At 39.0% G+C, this 20,306-nt stretch overlaps 1 protein-coding gene across 1 annotated transcript in view; it reads left to right on the forward strand.

The window, feature by feature from the left end:
• IMPG2 (interphotoreceptor matrix proteoglycan 2) overlaps window positions 1-17,956 on the forward strand; it is a 65,037-nt gene extending 47,081 nt beyond the window's left edge. Inside the window, exons 12-20 of the mRNA XM_072966273.1 lie at window positions 1,143-1,446; window positions 2,447-3,750; window positions 4,369-4,588; window positions 9,130-9,340; window positions 10,986-11,173; window positions 12,495-12,706; window positions 13,191-13,270; window positions 14,548-14,758; window positions 15,231-17,956. Of these exons, the coding sequence (XP_072822374.1) occupies window positions 1,143-1,446; window positions 2,447-3,750; window positions 4,369-4,588; window positions 9,130-9,340; window positions 10,986-11,173; window positions 12,495-12,706; window positions 13,191-13,270; window positions 14,548-14,662 (2,634 nt within the window). The 3' untranslated portion in view covers window positions 14,663-14,758; window positions 15,231-17,956. The remainder of the gene's footprint in view (window positions 1-1,142; window positions 1,447-2,446; window positions 3,751-4,368; window positions 4,589-9,129; window positions 9,341-10,985; window positions 11,174-12,494; window positions 12,707-13,190; window positions 13,271-14,547; window positions 14,759-15,230) is intronic.
• Window positions 17,957-20,306: the final 2,350 nt, after the last annotated feature.

The raw sequence follows: 20,306 nt of genomic DNA on the forward strand, positions 1-20,306 counted from the left end.
TTCTATTCCTTTTTTTGACCAAAGCCACATTACCAAAAATATTTACTAGTATTGTACTATCCACTTTTCATCACTTCCCTCTTTACTTTCTAAATTAGAATGTATCCTCTACTGAGGAGTTTTTATAAGTACCATATCTAGGTTCCACCCTCAGACCAGTTAAGTTAGAATCTCTGGGGTGTGGGGCCCAGGCATTGGTGTTGTTAAAAAGCTTGCATGTGATTTTAATGCTATTTAGAGTAGAGAATGATTGCTCTTTTGTATTTCCCTTTTTCAGTTTTTAGAAATATTTTATGAATTCCTTCTTTGCATATGACACTTCTTATTTTTTGTTATTCAACATAGATTGGAATATATAAACTCCTGTCCATGTCATGGCCAGTTTTACCTATTAACGTCATCACTAAACTTTTTAACACAGACTAATCTCATTGTAGGATTAAAGAGTTAGCATGTTCAAGGATAGTGTTTCTGTCTACTTTTCTATTCCTGAAGCTACATTTTAAGATATGACTAGTACTATGTTATTAAAAAGTCACTGGAAAAAGAAAATTGTATTTTGTAAGTGTGATGCAATTCACAGATGTTGCTATTTGTTTGAGGTAATGAGACCACATTTTGATGTGGTGCCATTTCTTATCAAAATAAAAGACCTTGATCAAATCATTATCTTTCAGAATGATGAATAAAATCACGAAATGTTCTTCCTGTTGTGGGCAATGTGCTTAGGTCTTTGACAACAAATAATAGATATTAGTAACTTCTGTGTGTTTGAAGTATTTAAGCTAATAAAATAGAGGGAAAAGAACTATCTAAAGCAAAAGAAACAGCGTCTTCTCCCATAAACTCACTTTTTTTTTTGGTGGTCTTTTGAATATGTTATCTCATCTATTCCCACTTTCCAGGTAAGATTCAAGAGATACATGATTTTTCTCTAGATTTTCCAACTAGTAAGTGGTTGAATTGGGATTTAATTCTAGATCTGTTTGGTTCTAGAGCCCTATCTCCCTCTCCTTCCCCAATATTACATTGCCTTTTGTCCCTAGAAAATCTGGGAATGTAGAAGGATAGGTGGTGTTTGAAATTATTTTTATGTGTTTCTTTTATCTGTGATATGATTCAGCCTCTTTTTGCCCCTCCAGGATAATACCCCTCAAGCTGAATGGCCCTCAGCAGATGAATCCACCACGAGCAGTATTTCACCACTTGATTTCAGCTCTGGTCCTCCTTCAACCACTGGCAGGGAACTCTGGTCAGAAAGCCCTTTGGGTGATTTAGTGTCTACACCCAAATTAGCCTTTCCCTCGAAGGTGAGCCTCAGTTCTTCCCCAGAGGTTTTAGACGTTAGCAGCTTGACTCTTCATTCTGTCACCCCAGCAGTGCTTCACACTGGCTTGCCTATGGCTTCTGAAGAAAGGACTTCTGGATCTCACCCATTAGAAGATGGTAAAGAATTTTAATCACTTTTCATACTTCCTTATTGTATCAGATGAGAAGAGTTTTGAAGAGAGCGGGAGACTGGGGTCAGTTAGAAAGCATGATAGCATTCATTAGGAGGACACATCTCGGGAATGTTGTGTGAGAAAGGGAACAGTCAGCTTTACTTGGTTGGAGCGGAGAGTCCAAATAGGTAAATAATAAGAAATGAACTTGTGGGCTCAAGTGATTTCATCAAATAGATATTTTGAAGGTCCTATTAAAGAATGTATCACTTAATTATATTACTATTTAAGAACTGCTTTACTTACTTGAATATTTGAGTGGTAAACAAACAGCCTCAAAGAAGATTATTCCATTATCTTTTAATAGGATTAACTGGGGGCAAGTACATAGAGATTTTTCGCTGGCATTAGGCTTGAGAAGGGAAGAATCTAAACTAGAGCAGCTACAGCAGAGATTACAGAAGTCAAGCAGATGATTCAGCTGATATGGAGGAAAGGGACAATCAGTGTGACTCAGGGATGGAGTATACACGTGAAAGAGGAAGATGAACAAAGATATAAATAGTGAGTCCAGGAGTTTGAACATTGGGTGAACCTGAAGGATGATGGACAACAAACAGCAAGAAACTGAGAATTCAGAGACCAACAAAATTTCCTAGGGAATTTTCTTCCTGGGTTTTTACTAGATTCAGTCTTTGTGTGAATATGGTTACCAGCATTTCTTGATTTTCATGGAATAAAAAAAAAATCGTGTTTGAAGATTAATTATTTCAAAGCCTGATGTCTATTTATCCTCAGGGAAGGGAGTTATAATCATGAATGATTGTACCGCATCACAAAAATATAATCATGCCTTCTTGTTGTTTACTGGATATAGCAAAGCAAAAGTTGGCAACTGTCCTTTGTAATCTAGTGGGAAAAAACAGGTGGTTGGTTTCATTAGTAAGACTTGGAATGTATTTTGGCATCTTTGTGAATTAATTAATGGAAAACTCTATTTTTAGGATTAACTAAAGTTGAAGGATCAGAAGATTTTCTTTCTATTGATCCATTGCCTTCAAGTTCATTCACTCATCCTGTGCCACAAGAAACAATACCATCCATGGAAGACTCTGGGGTGTCTTTGACACCCTCACCATATCCAGTCTCCTCTGTCACATTAGATCTTCTTGCTAAAGAAATAACTACGCCTTTTGGCTTGGAGTCTTTGACCTCCAAAGTCAAAGGCCAATTAGAAATGAGCTCTTGGGTGCCACACATACCTATGGAAAAAGAGTTCATATTTGAGAGTGGTTTAGGTTCAGGGTCTGGGCAAAAGGTGAGTCTGATTACTTGGCCATGGAGTGAGACTTCATTAGAGAAGAGCACGGAATCATTGTCTGAGTCATGGCTTGAAGTTGAAGATTCAGAGGATTCACTTTTGTCAGCTGAGGATATAGGTGAGAAACTAGTTATAGATGACAAAAAAGATGCCACAGATCAAAGTATTGAGCATTCAAAATATGGGTATTTTGATAGATCCACAAACTTTGCAGAGGAAGAGCCCCTTGGTGGACCTACTGTGCCCATCTTTGCAGAGATCGCAACTCAATCTGCATCTCTAATTCTATCCAAGCACACATCAGAGGTACCTGACATTGATTATTACTCAGTTACCAAATCACCTCCTCTGCTGACATCTATAGCAATCTCTGCTTCTCCTTATAAACCAGATCAGGTAGAACCTGTTCTAAAGGAGGACATGGAACAAAGTACAGAGTCATCCAGCCAGGACTGGTTTGACAGCAAAACTTCAGCAGTGAAGCCAGATTTGCAACCTTTGTGGACCATATTGCCAGAATCAGATGTAGTCTGGGCAAGAACTTCTTCCCTAGGGAAATTGTCCAGAGACACACTGGCAAGTACGCTGCAGAGTACTGACAAGCTCTGGTTGAAAGCTTCCATGACACAATCTACCAGATTGCCTCCAACCACAAGCTCCACCCTGCTGGAGGATGAAGTAATTATGGGCGTACAGGATATTTCACTGGAACTGGACCAGATAGGCACAGATTACTATCAGCCTGAGCTAATCCCAGAGGAAAATGGCAAGGTTGGTAGTTATGTGGAAATGTCTCCAGATATTCACTCCACAGAGTCGGCTATTGTGGCTCAGGCCACAAAAAGCGATGACTTGATTTATACCCAAACCACAGGACCTTTGGTGGTATTCTTCAGCCTCAGAGTGACTAACATGATGTTTTCAGAAGATCTGTTTAATAAAAACTCTTTGGAGTATAAAGCGCTGGAGCAAAGATTCTTAGAACTGGTAAGCATAAGAAATGAGACATGGGCGTTAGTGAATAATTGTATATGAACCACTCCTCTTTCCCTCAGCACGTAAGATCTGAGTCAAGGGAAGTGTGGTCTGCTGTGGATTTTCATTTCCTATCATCATATGGATAATGTAATAGCTAAGGGTTGGTAGCAAAACAATAAGACAGGTGGATAAAGAAATGGAAAACACAAATGTGGCATGAGGGTGATGTGACAATTTAGATACTGGAGATTGTATTCTGTGATTTCTGGGACTGAAACAAGTTTAAGATTTCTTTTCACATTTTATTGAGAAACCTATGTTTTGTGGATCTCACAATATAACGCCTATAATGCCTGCACTGTTGCAACCCTTAGGTAAACAGAGAGAATAAACTCACTGGTGTATAAAACTGTCCAGAATTTCCGTGGGGTTCCTAAATGGCATTGAAAATCTGATGACTCTCAAACAACTCACCATCCATAGTTTTCTGGGCGAACAATTTAAATAATATATATAGAATACAATTTAGAAAAGTAGAGGGGTTCATCCTTGTTTATTTGTTTATGGTAGGTATTGAAAAAAATGCAAAACCTTGTCAATAAACTGACCACTTTTCATGTCTTGTAGCTGGTTCCCTATCTCCAGTCAAATCTCACTGGGTTCCAGAATTTAGAAATCCTGAACTTCCGAAATGGCAGTATTGTGGTAAACAGCCGAATGAAGTTCGCCAAGTTTGTCCTTCCCAATGTCACCAATGCTGTATACGTGATTCTGGAAGACTTTTGCACCACTGCCTACCAAACCATGAACTTGGCTATTGACAAGTACTCCCTTGATGTAGAATCAGGTAATGATATTGAATATCGGTGATATTGAAAATTGAATACTGGTGGTTTCTTAGTGGAGTCTAGTTATTATTCTTGTGTATTTTCTTCTACACTGAGTCAAGCTGAATTTAATACTTACAGGTAAAAGAGTACCATGTCAGGAAAATTTTCCACATCTTGATAATTAGTGAAATAACTCTACCAAGGACATCAATATAATTCTCTTTTCAAATGGGTTGTTACTTGTTTCTTTTTCTTGTTTACTTTCCATTCCTTTTTCACCTGCTCTACCTGGCTCTCTTTTACTTATCCACAGGATCTGTTGTTGCTGCATCTCTGTGTGGCCAAGCCAGTTGATTTGGGCTCTCTTCCTTTCTGTGTTATTTTCCCAAGTTGTTTTTATCTGTTTCCATTATTGTAAGTCGAATGTAAATGTCAGTAACTCTCTACATTTTTAATGTGCAGATCAGACTTACCTTCTGAGCTCCAGAATCAGTATCTTCCTATGTACTTGATGATCTCAACTTGGAGATGTCCTGTGTATATCAAGCTTAAGATGTCTAAGAGCGACCTCTTGTTTTCCGTATCTCCCTAGCTTCCAACTAAACCCACATAAAGCCTTTGCACGTACTGTCTTCTTTGCCTGAAACTCTTTCTCCTCCTGGCTGACTTTGCTTATCCTTCATGCCTCAGTTCAAATGTCTCTTCCTCAAGATGTTCACTGACTCATCCATAGTCAAGGTTGTTTCTTTTCCCTCTGTAATGTTTATAACTATTATGATAATGCTAATTTATGCACGTAGTTGCTTCATAGCTATTTCCCCCAGTTGCACTGTCCACAAGGACTGAGACTGTGTCTGTTTTTATTAACCACTTTGTAGCCAAAACCTAGCGTAGTGTCTTGCATACAGAAGGCACTCAGAAATACTATGACTGAATGAAACAAACTGTTGTTTTTATTTAGAAGACTTGGATGCAGAGAATACTGTTGGATACTCAGACTGTTCTTTTTTACCTTCTACATACCAGAAGACAGTAGTTTTGAATAGGAGTAAGGTAGAATGTCTGGATTTGTATTTCTCCAGTGCCTTTTACTCTCAAACTGGTTTGGAAGACAGCCCTATTCTTTAACTGGGAAAGAAGCAAACATTCTTTCCTTTGAAATCCTTGAAGGACCATTATTCATTGAAAGTGAAGAAAATGATTTAGCTAATCCCCCAACATCCAGATCTCTTGCCACTTGAGTTCTTTAAGGATGTTTGCGTATTCTTTGCCATGTGGTGCAGTGGAAGAAGGAATTAATTATAATTTGGAAGACCTGGTTTCATGCCTCTGCTCTGCCATTTATCATTTGTGTGATCCTGGATGAGCTGTTTTATCTCTGAGCCTTACTCCCTCATATATTAAATGGGAATAGAATGACCTGGCGTATGTATTTCATGGGGCTGTTCAAAGGATTAAACAAATAACGTATATAAAAGCATTTGACTAGCCATGGAAATGCAAGCAGTGAAGATTTATAAAACTTTTGCAAAAGTCAGTCCACTTCTTTTTAAAGGGAATTACGTGAATAAATGTATTTATCTCAATTTCGCATGTAACTCACATGTCAGCTGGATGCCAAGTCATCCAGGTTTATAGGATCAATTTTTTCCTTAACATTCAAGTGAACTGGCATTTGTCTTTCCCACTTGCAGTGTAAAACCTAGATCCATGGCCCTCTGACCCCTAGTATCTGTAGGAATTATCAGGGAACTTAACTATCTCTTAATCATCTCCAGCCCTGAGCTCCTGCAGCTGAATTTCCAATCTCACATTTGTCCTCACCCTTGTGATTGTTCTTTATGTTAATCATACACAGGTCACAGTCCCATTTTTTATTTTCCCAAAGCACCTCTAGTACAGGGCAGTTGATTCTATCAGACATTTGCTGGTAATATGAGCATGATGGAGGAGTTTTTATTATAGCACAGCAGATGGCTTTAAAATGGTACTGTTAGTGGGTAAATATCCAAAAATTTTTCAGCCACCCTTTCAAAAGTGTTTTTTTAATGGCCAACTTTTTCTCCAGGAGAAAGCTAGCTACCATGCTACTCTGGCTATTCTGGCTGTCTCTCCAAACCCTCTTCCTATTTCCTCCGCTCTCATTTTCCCTGGCCCATCACTCCTTCTCTTAGCCTGCCCCTGGAAAACAAGAACGTAATTCATTCTGTAGGTTAGATCCCTGTCTCCTATCCCAAGCTTAACGCCAAGTCTACCTTTGTTTTCCTATAAAGTCATGAAGGTACTCTTCCAAACAGAGGACTCTCTGTTCTGGGCCTCCACCTTTAACCTGCACTAAGGACTGGAAAGAGACTTTAAAACAGCAGTCTTTTATTTACATGATTAAAATATTGGCCTTGGTCTCTTCTTTGGTCTGGAAGCAAAAGGGAGTAGCATTTATCTTTTTTTGCCTATTATAGATTCTATTTCCCTTTCCCCAGACACTCACCCACACCCACAGAATGATCACAGAGTTTTAGAATTTTTAAATAGAATTTTCCTACTACATGTATATTTTTAGTTAAAAGTCTTCAGACTAAAATATTATTTTATCTCAAGATTGGCTAAAGATAAGATTGACTTGGCTCTTGCCTGATTTGTTTCCACATGTAGTGTCTCAGAAATTCTTGAACGTCCATCAACAAAGGGGGACCATGTGAGACCATCCTTCCCACCCCCTATAAACATTTCTATCCTTCACTGCTAGGCCAGGATTGGATTGTTTTCTGATTACAGAGTCACAAAATGAATATGAGGATCAAGATATAAAGACTTAGGAAATACACAGTGGAATCCTGCTGTGTAGTTCTCCTGTAGAACTGCCATCTGTCAGCACATCTGTGTGCTCTTCTTATACAAGCATCTTATTATTGGTCCCTTGTATTAGTTTGCTAGGGCTTCCATAACAAAGGACCACAACTGCGTGGTTTATAACAACAGAAATTTATTCTCACATTGTTTTGGAGGCCAGGAATCCAAATCAAGGTGTTGGCAGGGCCATGCACCCTGGAAAAGCTCAAGAATCCTTCCTTGCCTCGTCCTAGCTTCTGGAGTTCGCCAGTGATCTTTGACATTCCTTTGCTTATCGATGCATCACTGTGGTCTCTGCTTCTGTCTTTATGTGGTCTTCTTTCCTATGTGTCTATGCCTCTGTATCCGAATTTCCCTCTTCTCATAAGGACATCAAATATTGGACTATGGGCCCAACCTAATCCAGTATGACCTCGACTTGATTACATTTACAAAGATCCTATTTCCAAATAAGGTCGTGTTCTGAGGTTCCGGTTGGACATGAATTTTGGGAAGTCACTATTCACCCCAGGACACCCCCTACTCCTACACAGGGCCAAGAAAGAACAGCTGTAGAGACCCTCTAAACTCTGAGGCTACAGATTTGTGCAAAATGTCTTTACTCTCCAGAGTGGCAAGGAAATCACTGATTCTGAAAGCAGGATTAATTTATCTGGACACTGAGGGGCTCTGCTCCTTGTTTTTTAACCTCCTCTTAGTCTTCTAAATAAACCTTATGCTCTTCCATATAAATGAGTTTATGGGTCATTTACACTTGTTTCCTCTGTTTGTGGTATTTATTTCACCATTTGCCTGTTTGTAGTTCACAGGTTGCCATTCACCAGTGGAGAACTAACAATGGAACCATGGTAGGACGGGAGACCCATCCATGGTCAATGTCTTACATTATTTTTGACTGGTTTTTGTCCCAATTAATTTTTTTCTTTTTAAGCCTTTAATTTTTTAATTTTTTAATTCTTATTTTTATTGAAGTGTAGTTGACTTACAATGTCAGTTTCATGTGTACAGCAAACGCGATTCAGTTATGTCCATATATATATTATTCTTTTCCATTACAGCTTATTGTAAGAAATTGAATATAGTTCCCTGTGCTATGTCATTTTCTCTCATCCTATCAATGAAAATTGGTATTACTGAGTCCAAAATATTGCTGAGAATGGCCTGAGGAGGTACAGGGCTGATTTATTTTTCTAACATTGGCTTTCACAAATCTTGAGAGTTCTTAGGCTGCTCTTACTGGGCTATATCCATCCCCGAAGCTTCCACCAGTTCTCTGGGTTCTGTCTCCCCATTTCCTGTTCCCCATGGCGGGTAGGGCATGCAGCATCATGTGTAGAGTGGAGGAGGACTATAGAAGGAAAGGGTTGGTAGAAATGAATGGTACATGAAAACTGTTTAATTTAGATCTACAATTACGTGGATTTTAAAGCTTCTACATGTTCCCTACATAAAACAGGTAGAGGCTCACCTAGGACACTGGGTTTTATGATTTGCCTCTAGGTTTCAGAGAAATTTGATAAAAGCTCATCAATGAAGGATGAGTCAGAAATTTTTTTGTGGTATGGGTAGTGATGTATTTCAATGATTCATGAAGGGGGTTGTCCCATGGTACTTTGGATGGGAGAGCCTTCGTAGAGGGGCTTCATGTACCCCAGTTTTTGTATTTTGCCTTTTGTTGTATCATTCTCCTGTTCGTTTGTTGTTGTAGGTGATCAAGCCAACCCTTGCAAGTTTCAAGCCTGCAATGAATTTTCTGAGTGTTTGGTCAACCCCTGGAGTGGAGAAGCAGAATGCAGATGCTACCCTGGGTACCTGAGTGTGGAAGAACTGCCCTGTCAGAGTCTCTGTGATCTACAGCCTGACTTCTGCTTGAATGATGGGAAGTGTGACATTATGCCTGGACATGGGGCCATTTGTAGGTATGTTGTAGTTAAAGGTTTGGCTTCACAAGGTTACAGATACTTCCTCTGAAGAAAAGGGGTCTGCACTTATGATATTAGGATAATCACAATATTTATTATAGAGGTTATATCTAGATAATACATGTGTGCCATCTAGTTCTCGTGTGAAGACTGAGTCAATTAATAGACCCGAACTATACCCAGTTCAATGGGTTATTTTATCTTATGCTTTTAGGGAGCTGTAAGAAGAACATTGTCTAGTGTCCTATAGGGAGGATGGAGAGCAGTCGGAGGTCTTGTGTTTGCTAGTGGTGATGATAAAGCAGTTGGTGCTCAAATTAGGTTCAAGCATAAGAACACTTTACACTGTGTCTGAAACGGAATTTTATTATTCTTTTGGGGTTATGTTCTTAATGGATTTGGGCTGCTCTTAGTCCTACTGAGTATTCAAAAATAAAGAAAAGCAAGTATTTAAAGTTGTGGCAAGTTTATTTTATGTATCTAGGATCCATTTTTTAGTGATAGAACCAAAGAAAATGCAGCAGGCAGATGACCAGATTTAGGTAGCTTTCCCTGCCTACTCCCCTTAAACAGAGCAGAGCAAATCAACCTCCCAACCACACCCAAAGTCACATGCTGTAGAGGGAGAGAATGCTGAGAATAAGCAGGGGAAACATAAATAAGAGGACAATTTGTGAATGTCAAAAAGGGCAAGCATTAGCACTGATGCCCAAAATAGAGGAAACAGGTGGAAATGATTCAGACTTTTCTACATGTAAAGGTATAAAGTTTAGCTAGAAAACTACTGGGAAAAATAGTCTCTCAATTTCCAAAGAAATTAAGATTATTTTGAAAAGCAGTGATTGCTGCTCTGGGACTTGAAGATGTTTTTGCACCGGTCTGTGGCCGTGGGGTCTGGGGGATCTCTGCCATGCAGTGAAAAGGACATGAGGAGTCTGGAGACGTGGCTTCCAGAGCAGCTCTGTGGCTGACTAATTGTGTGACCTAACACCAGTCATTTTCCTTCCTGGGCCTGTTTTTCATTATCTATAAATAAGGAAGTACTTTCTTTAAGTCTAGTCAGTCTTTTATTCAGACTTTACAGGTAGTCACTGAGGACCTCCACTGTGGATATCAGGCATTATACACAGCTTTAAATCTTATCATTTAACCTGTATACTCACATTTTTACTGAGGCTTCATGTGGTATGCATTTATTTTTCTCTCTTTCCCTAGTCCCACTGAAGATTCTGCTGTTTTTCAAATTAATTAATAATTAATTTTATTGAAGTATAGTCGGTTTAGAATGTGTCAATTTCTGGTGTGCAGCATAATGTTTCAGTCATACAAATACATATATTCATTTTAACATTCTTTTTCAATATAGGTTACTACAAGACAGTGAATATAATTCCCTGTGCTATACAGAAGAAATTTGTTTTTTTTAAACATCTATTTTATATATAGTAGTTAGTATCTGCAAATCTCAAACTCCCAATTTATCCCTTCCTACCCTCTTCTCCCCGGTAACCATAAGTTTGTTTTCTGTGTCTGTGGGTCTGTTTCTGTTTTGTAGATAAATTCACTAGTGTCTTCTTTCTGCTATTAATTGTTACTGTCAGCAGAGTGCTTGTGGTTGGGACTTGGTTACCTGTCATTCCAGGTGCCGGGTGGGTGAGAACTGGTGGTACCGCGGGGAGCACTGTGAAGAGTTTGTGTCTGAGCCCCTGGTGATAGGCATCACCATCGCCTCCATGGCTGGACTCCTCCTCCTTTCTTCTGTGGTCGTCTTCTTCATCATCAGGACTCTTCAAGCTCAACATGCTAGGAGAGACAGGGAAGGGCCCTTCAGGTAACTAAGGAGAATGTCCTTCTGTTCATTCATTTTGTGCTTACTTTGTGCCAAATACTGGACAAAGATCTGGGTGGAGGGGAGAGAACATATAGTTGAGTAAAAACATGGTCCCTGTCCTCAGAGGGTGTCAAATTGGAAGCAAACATAAGCGACAGCATGGATAAGATGCTAAGATGCCTAGGTAAGGGGTGATTTTTTTTTTGTCTATGGGAGGGTGTCTTAGAAGTTTTAATGATGGTTGTGATATTTAGCTGGACAGAAGAGTGGATGTTTGCTGCAGCGGGTGGGTGGGAAACTTTCTAGCTAGTTGAATGAGCATGAGCACCGTCAGGAAGGCATGCAGGAATCTCCCTGCACACATTGAGTGGGGCCAGAATGCCTGTTTCATGGTGGGGGAGGGGTTGGAAGGGTGACAGAGTTGAAGTGAAGACCAAATCTGTTAGTATGTTCCCGTTGGCTCATTCCAGTGGTAATGAGCCAGATTTTGAATCTAGGTAAGAACTTGGCAAGAAGTAGAATCTGGTTCTCTTTTTAGTTAAGTGTAGCTTCACTAAGCTTGTTCTTGCTAGACTCGCCATGCAAGGACCTTTGGGGTTGTGTTGTGATGACAATCCCTGGTCGTACTTCACTTCTGTGATTCTAGAGTCCAAGAGTGCTTCTGCTGTAGGTCTAGATGACCTTCCCTTACCCTCCGGCTTGGCTGAGGAGGCACCTCTCCTAGGTTCCTTGGAACACCCAGGACATCATTCTATTATTATACTTTTTGTTGGGTCTTACTTGGTATTTGACTGTAATCTTATGCTGGAGAGGGATTCCAACAAATTCTTTGTATCATTTGCATCTAGAACAGTCCTAGGCACATAATCAAAGCTCAGTAAATATTTGTAGACCTGAATTGAACTTAGTTGAAGCACATTCCCCCTGTATTTATATTTCTATTAGAATTTTTGTGTGGTTACACATTGATTTTTTTATTTGTCTCCTCTGGGAATGATGGAGCTATATTCATTTAATGACCTACTAAATATTGCCAGGCCTGTTTCTCCATCAGTATTTATTGAGTATTAGGTACTGGGGGGCAAATAAAGATGAATGAGACATGGAATAATTCCCCAGGACACTTGCCATATAGTTGAGGAGATAATAATGATAACACCTGATAAATAAATTTTGAGCTTGATCTGGATATTTTTCACGGACCCTTCCCCCAGCCCCCTTTCCCACCCCATTTGTATCCAGAAATCTTGCTCCAAGTAAGTAGTCTTCCAAGTAGCTGAGCATCCAAAGAAGATGCTTGTCAATTACACTTTTCTTCTTGTGGCTCCAGCAGGCAGCCTGACAGCCTCTCATCCGTGGAAAGTGGCGTGAAGCACAACCCCGTGTTTGAAAGTCACGAGGCTGGACTCGAGCAGTATGAGGGACCCTACCCTCTGCGTCCCTTCTATAGCTCTGCAGGCAGAGAGATGATTGGTGGTCTGAGCAGGGAAGAAATCAGACAAATGTATGAGAGCAGTGAGCTTTCCAGGGAGGTAGGAAACTTGGCTTTTCTGTTACTGCTCTGCTGCTGTGTATGTCGTGTGTGTGTGTGTGTGTGTGTGTGCGCGCGCGCATGTGTGTGTGTTCATGCACATACATGGGCTTCAAGAAAGGCTGAAAATTACTTTGTGATTAGTTTTTTACCTTATGGCGTCTCCCAGGCAATGTGGTATGTAGCAAGTATATAATTCTGAGCTCTACCTTATTCCCCACCTGCTGGTTCCTTTTATCCTTATTAGCAAGTCCCTCCTCCTCCCTTTCCTCCTTAGAAACCCTTACCTGCGTTACTGTTACTCAGAGCAGTTCAGGTAGTGGCCACACCCTCTATTTTTCTGAAATGGCCACTGTTTTTCTATTGCTCTCCCCTGGATAGCCTCAAAGGCCACCATTACTTACAAAAATTAGAACTCTTTTTAAAAAGGCCATTGAAGTTTTTCTTCTGCAAAGCCTCTTTTCCTCTTCTTTCTTTTTTTAAAGGAAATTGAAGAAAGAATGAGAATTTTGGAACTGTATGCCAGGGATCCTGAGTTTGCAGCTTTTGTGAGAGAACATCAAATGTAAGTGTTTGAAACAGCGCCCTCACCCAGATTCTGAGGGGGCTTCCCTTAGAGTAGTGCCTCAGGCGTGAACACGTAACTCCTGTCCACGTGACATGGCTTTTCCGTCATGACCAGTGTTTGCTGGGTTCTTTACAGTTCATACACTTCCTCACAGGTTACCTCATTTATTCCTCCCCACACCTTTGGAAGGTGAATGTTTCTTTTTTATGTTTTATGAATGAGGAAAGGAACCCTCAAAGCGATGGAAGGACCTACTAAGATCATGATGACAGCAAATGCCAGAGAAGATCGAAAACTAAGACACTCTGTGCTCCGGCCCAGGGCTTCCTGGGCTCTGTCCTATTTTCTCTTTTTTTGAGGGGGGAGGGGAGGTAATTAGGTTTACTTAATTATTTTATTATTATTATTATTTAGTGGAAGTACTGGGGATTGAACCCAGGACCTCGTGCATGCTAAGCACGCCCTCTACCACTGAGCTATACCTGCCCCCGTCATATTCTCTCTGATTTCTGTAGGTGTCACCCATCTGAGTAGCCATAAATCGTCACATATTTTAACATATCCTTCCTTTTCCATCTTTGTGGATACTTTTAAGTATACTTTGACCGACACACATCTCATTACAGTGTATCTCTTCCTCAGTCAAGTTCATCTTACTTTTCATTTTTTTTCCGTTGCTTTTTCAGCATGCATTTTGGGCAAGTGTCTGTAGTTTTTTTTCCTTTGTTCCTCAGAATCCATAACCAGATATACATTATAAAAATAAACTATCTTGTAAAGAGACCATTCATGGACGTTAATTGAGTGTAGTGGGTGGGGTTATAATTTGGCTTTGATATTTTGTCTCTCAGCTGCCTTCACAAAGGTCCTTCCTTACGGACGGGTCTCACCCAGCACAGATATCAGCACCTGGCTTTTAGAAGAGAAAAACCAGAGCAATTCAAGCCTACTTACAGAAGAAATGGATAAAGGGTCAGGATAACCCATGTGGTTCTGATTGGAGCCTCTGCTCCTTTGCTCCAAATCCCTTTTGTCTGATAGGCAGCCCCTCACCCATGGTTCCTCTGATAGGAAGGGACGAATTGACACCTAGGGAAACTAAGGAAGGTGCTTTTCTAAATCTGTGTACGTGGTGGAGACTCCTTTGAAAAAAATCTCTAAGCATCTGATTTGGTCCAGGGAAGGTGCTGCCAACCTTGCTGAATGCTTTCAGAGCAGTATTACTGGGATCCTGCCTTTTAGACCAGGATACCCACTCATCCCTCTATCTCTAGTCCACAGGTGGCCTGTGGCTCAACTTCAGCGGTATCCAATAGAAAGAACGTGACTGATGGTTTTATCTTTCCTACGACCCTGTATGAGCCCTTCAGAGCCATCTGCATTTCCTGACTTAAAAATGCATCTCATCTAGATTAAGAAGTACAAAGAGAGGATCCAGAAAAGCCTAATTAGGAACAGATTGACCCCATGCTTCAGTTTCCTCGGGTAAACTATCTAGCATTAAAATATTCCCCCAAAAATCCATATAAAAAAGAAGATTTAAGCAAGAAGATCCAGTGAAACAAAAGAATGTTCACATAGACACTAAAACTTTAAGGGAGTTGTTCATAAAGGGAAGATGGCATTGAAAAGATTGTTAGGTACAGAATCCATAAATTTTCAGTTTGCACTTAGTCTCAGAGTTTTTAATCTACCAATAGCCTAAGAAAATATTAATGAACTTTAGGATTCAGTAAAAGCATTACATGGTCTTGGTAGAGTGGATTCTTTTTTTTTTTAACTTAGCAAAGCACAGGATAGCTTTCCTGAAAAGAAAGAAAATAGAAAATATTGGTGATTTTTAGGAACACAGCATGGCTATATATTACACCAAAAATACATTTCAGTACATTCTGGCTTTTTTCAATTAATTGCTATTTCTTTCTTTCTTTCTTTCTTCTTCTTTTTTTAATGGCAGGGAAGAGCTTTAACCAAAAGTCCTATTTTGCAACGGACTAGAAGCCTAGAGAAGATGGAATCACTCTTTACCTGTCATGTAATTAGCCTGGATTCCGAACTCTGTTGGAAGAAGAGTTTTCTATTAAAAAAAGTTAAACTGGGGGCACAATTTATTTTTCTAGTTTAAAATTTCAGAATGCAGTAAGAGATGTGACAAGTTTTAAGCCTACAAAGACCAGAAGTTGTATTGAAAGGAATTCAAAACTGTATGAATTCTAGAAAGGATTCTGTAAGGAAAAAGCCAGGCCTGGGAGTTGGGTTGCATTTGCTGTCTGCTTCTGAGCCTCTGAGGGTGTCTCTTAGTAACTAATGATGCCTCGGGCTTCCCCGCAGGAAGGTCAGGTGAGACTATTACGGAGGAAGGTAGGCTTAGTAACTGAGTCTGTAGTAGCAAGTTTGCTGTTGTCAGGTGGAATGAGAAGACTTTGAAGTAGTTTTAATATAGTTTATGGCCAAACATTCATCTAACTAAATACTAAGGTTTGGGGGGGAATCAAACTGCTAAAGAAAAAGCAACCTTTTTGCTGCAGTATAGATTTAGACCTGTACTTTGTGCTCCTACCAGAATTTTAAATTTCCTGAGCCTATTAATCAAGACCACATTATTATGTTAATTATGTTAATATCCTGGTCCCCCCGCCATCAAGGACCATACATATCATAAAGGTTAGAGGCTTCTTGTTAGAGTAAAGATGAATTGAACCACAAGGACAGGGAAGGAGTGGGTATCGGGTCAAGACCACAGCGCTGAGAATATACTTTGCTGATTGATGCATGGACTGAGTCTGAACCAGTGGGTTCCCTGACTCTGTTTCTGAAACCTAAAGGTGTCCTGGGCAAATCTGGGATCTTCTGTAGTTTCTCGTGTATTAATTTCAAAAGCAGCACTTGACTTCCCCGTATAGTGTAGGTTAGTTTGTTTGCATTGCTTCTTTGTGTAATAACTGTGTCTCAGTTCATTCCTGCTTACATGAAACATAGCAGGACTTTTATTGCAATTAAAATTTTAAAAAAAGTTTTATAGGTAGGAAAAGTCCACATCTTATGTAAATTTTAACTGAAAAATAGAAGTTTTCCTCTTTCCTAATACTTTTTGAATGGTAGCTTTGGAGCGGGCAGGGAGAGGGTCCAGTCATTATCACCATCCGTCTTGTGTACGCAAATAGGTTATTGTTGATACAGGTGTTTCATGTTAGATATCTTCATGTTAGTCAAAAACGGTCTTAAACATTTTGATTTCTTTGTGACCAGATGTAACTGACCAGGGGTAGGTTGGCCATAAGATAAAATACCTGGTTCACTTTTTTTTCCCCTCAACTTGATGACTGCCAATTTCACTCAGTATGAAGACACCAGAAACTAAATCTCTGGGGTGAGTACATGCCACAGTAAAGCTACGGAAAGCCTTGAAGATATCCAGGTATTTTGCAAAGTATGTATGGGTAACAGGTCTTGTGAGTGTGTGTTTTTGTAGGTAGGTAATTCCCTTATCTCAGTAATTTCTTTCATTCCCTCCCCTAATAATAGATTCTCTATAAATTCAACATAGATACAAGCCACTGCTGGGACATTTTCTACTGGGTGAATTTGAAAGGGAATTGATAATTATCTTTAAAGCATTTTAAATGTTAATGACACTTATCACTACTTAATGTTTAATTTAATATTTCTAAAACTTTCTAAGATTTCTGTTGAAGATTCTAAATTTTTTTCCCGAAACCTACTCGTGTTAGGTGAAAAAAAATGTTTTTGTTTTTTTTTTATCGTAAATTAACCCTAGAAGGCAACCTTTTGAACGTCTGCTTGCTGGGGGAGTTCAGATGGATGTGAAGTGGGTGAAGCACAGGTCACCACGTGGAACACTTAAGAGAAGCACAAACTCAGCTGAAGGAGGATTGTTTTCTAAGCAGTGAAGTGGGAGTTTGAGAATTCGGATTCGTCTCTGTCTCTGATTTCCATTTGTATGAACTTTTCATGCAAGAGCTAATCGTGGGTCTCCATGAATGTCTGTTTCACATCGTTTAAAAGGAGGGGATTCCTAAACTCTCAAGGAGAGAACTGAGGGCCTCAGTTCAGGAATAAAGACTTCGGCCCTTCCTTTGTTATAAGTGAACCACAGTGAGAAACATCAGAGAATGAAGTTTCCACGATGAGGATCCACTGATGGACACATCTAAAGAGCTAAAAGAGCTATCCGTCTGACAGGACAAACTACCCCGAAAGAGCTTCTTTTTAAAGGAGCTTTTCCCAAGGTAATTTAATGGCATATAGTCATTTAAAAGTATTAAGCTAAGCTCTCATTTGGGCTGTGTGATTGAGGAATGAAATGTTCTGATTATTAGGATGTTCTTATTAATCTAGCAGTATAGTATTTAATACAACTATCACCTTATTTAAAAATAATTAAATGCAGTTAACAGTAAAAGTGCATGATAAAGAACTCAAACTTTTTTGGGGTGATTTGTAAGGTGCTTTGGAGTCTTGTAGATACAGCCTTTATAACTGAATGTCCCTACATGATTCTTATTTTCATGGGTTCTGGATAAAAGGGAGTTTATTTGATAAGTAGGACTCCATTTGCACCATAGCAGTGTTTTAAGGCTATTTGTTCATATTTATGTGCTCCAAAGTCCCGTTTCCTTTATGTAATAAAACAAGTGCAGGTTTTACCTGATTTTATTCCCACCACTTTGTTTTTTTCTTCTGTAGTATCTGTTCATGGGTTGGCTGCTCCCCTCCCCAACCCTTCCTGTTTTTTAACACATGGTAAAAGTGTAACGGAGTCAAAAAACCCTGACTTAATATTACTTCTGACAAAAAGATGAAAATTGGAGAAATATTCTTTATAAGCTCTAAAACCATTTTGGCTCAGATATGATACCTGATGTAGTTACTCATTTGCATGCATGTTTCGTAAGTTTGCCTTCTTCCATCTCATGACTTTTTGGCACCTAGTATCTCTGTGTCATTTCCATGTTTTCAATAATGGATACTTTGACGTCGATCAGCCTGTGAATTGAATTTTCACTTTCAAATGGGAAAACAAGTTAACATATCTAGTCCATAAAGAAACAACTGATTTAGGAGAATAACTTATCTTTATTAAATTGAGATATTTTAGCCAAGAAAAATATGGGTCATTTTTTTTTTCCCCGAAAACATTTCTAACAATTCCCAGTAGAGATGGGTGGGGGCCAGTCTTTCTTATTGACCATCCAGCTGTAGTGAGTCATGAATCCTAGCTCATTCTACTCCCGAGGGTGCAATGAATGCAGAAAAATGGTGTGAAGGTCATAGTCCTCAAATCAATTGCATTGTGTTCCACAGACAATCCTGGCTCAAGGTGGAATGTGGGAGGGTACTAGAAAGTAATTGGTGATGTAAAGAATCTGCCTAGAAATTTGCTTGAGTCATGAATTTTATAGAACCTTACACTATGCCTATGGGTTAACAAGACACACTTGTTAAAATCACTCCCCTCAGTAATAAGACACAGGTTAAAACACTCCCCTCAGCCACACAATTTATAGCTACAGCCTATTTTAAATGATTCCTTATCCTGTCTTTTTCTTCACTTATATTTAATTGCTTGTTTAGTGATTAAGGGCATAAGTAGGAAAAATGTAACCATGATATCAGAGAATAAAGATATAATTATGTATTCAGACTATGTAATGATTCTGAAGTGATCATATACATACTATATGTTCAGTATGGAGTATGGGTATTGAAGGATTTTTCTTTTTCATCTTGTTTGTAATGACATTGTACATAAAGCATGGGTCAGATAAGTTCAGGTTACTGCACTGTTTTCTTGAAATTTTCTTAAGACTAGCTAATTAGAAATAAAAAGTTTTGTCTTTATGTATATAAAAGGGTTTTCCCTCATGCATATAATTGTGCCATCCATTTTCATTATTAATAAACTTCTCTTTCAAGAACCTCCCTACATTTTTTTTTATCAATTAGAAAAAAAACACTGTAGATCATAGGAGTAGTTCTGTGTAATTACCACTAAAAGATACACACAGTGTGAGCCTGATGTGGAATGATAATGATTCTTTGATTAATCTCTGTAGTGAGGAGACAAATCCAGAGCCCATTTGTTGCTGCAAATTTTGTGGACAGTTAATGATGCTGAGTTATTAGTTGGCCTCTCATGAACTTTATTCTTTCAAAGTCTTAGAAACTTTCATTCCCCCCTGCCATCTGCTGAAGGCAGGGATGGAAGGAAAACTGATAGAGCTGATTAAAGGAAGATTAGGAGTGGGTAGCTGATATCAGCTGTCAAGAGAAGGGATTGGTGACCTGTCTAAAAGAGAACAAGAAGGCACATCCATGGTGTAACAGCAGTCTAAAGAAATTTTGCATGGGAAGGCGAGCAACCACTCACCTAAACATTGGCACAGAAACCTCAATTTTGTTTTTTCTTTCCTACATTTGCATGATGTCTTGCTAGCAGGAGGGCTTGAGAAAGTCCTAAATCAGTCTTAGGAAAGAGGAGGGTGGTTCTGATTTGATTCCAAAGACTGTATTATAAAAACATGAAGTGGGAGAAATGTGTCTAATAAATACCTGTTGATTGCTTAGTGACCTAGATTTAGAAGAAACAGTGAATAATAATCCTGTTTTTAAAAAATTTTATTAATTTTTTGTTGATGTATAGTCAGTTACAATTTCTAGTGTATACTTTCTTTTTCATTAAAGGTTATTATAAGATATTGAATATAGTTCCCTGCTATACAGAAGAAATTTGTTTTTTTATCTATTGTTAATATATAGTGGTTAAAATTTACAAATCTCAAACTCCCAAATTTATCCCTTCCCACCCCCTTTCCCCTGGTAACCATAAGATTGTTTACTATGTCTGTGAGACTGTTTCTGTTTTGTAGATGAGTTCATTAGTGTCCTCTTTTTTCTTTTTTTCTTTCTTTTGTTTTTTTTTTAGATTCCACATATGCATGATATCATATGGTATTTTTTTTCTCTTTCTGGCTTACTTCATTTAGAATGACAATCTCCAGGTCCACCCATG

This window comes from Vicugna pacos, chromosome 1, assembly GCF_048564905.1.
Source record: "Vicugna pacos chromosome 1, VicPac4, whole genome shotgun sequence".
NCBI classification, from domain to species: Eukaryota; Metazoa; Chordata; class Mammalia; order Artiodactyla; family Camelidae; genus Vicugna; species Vicugna pacos.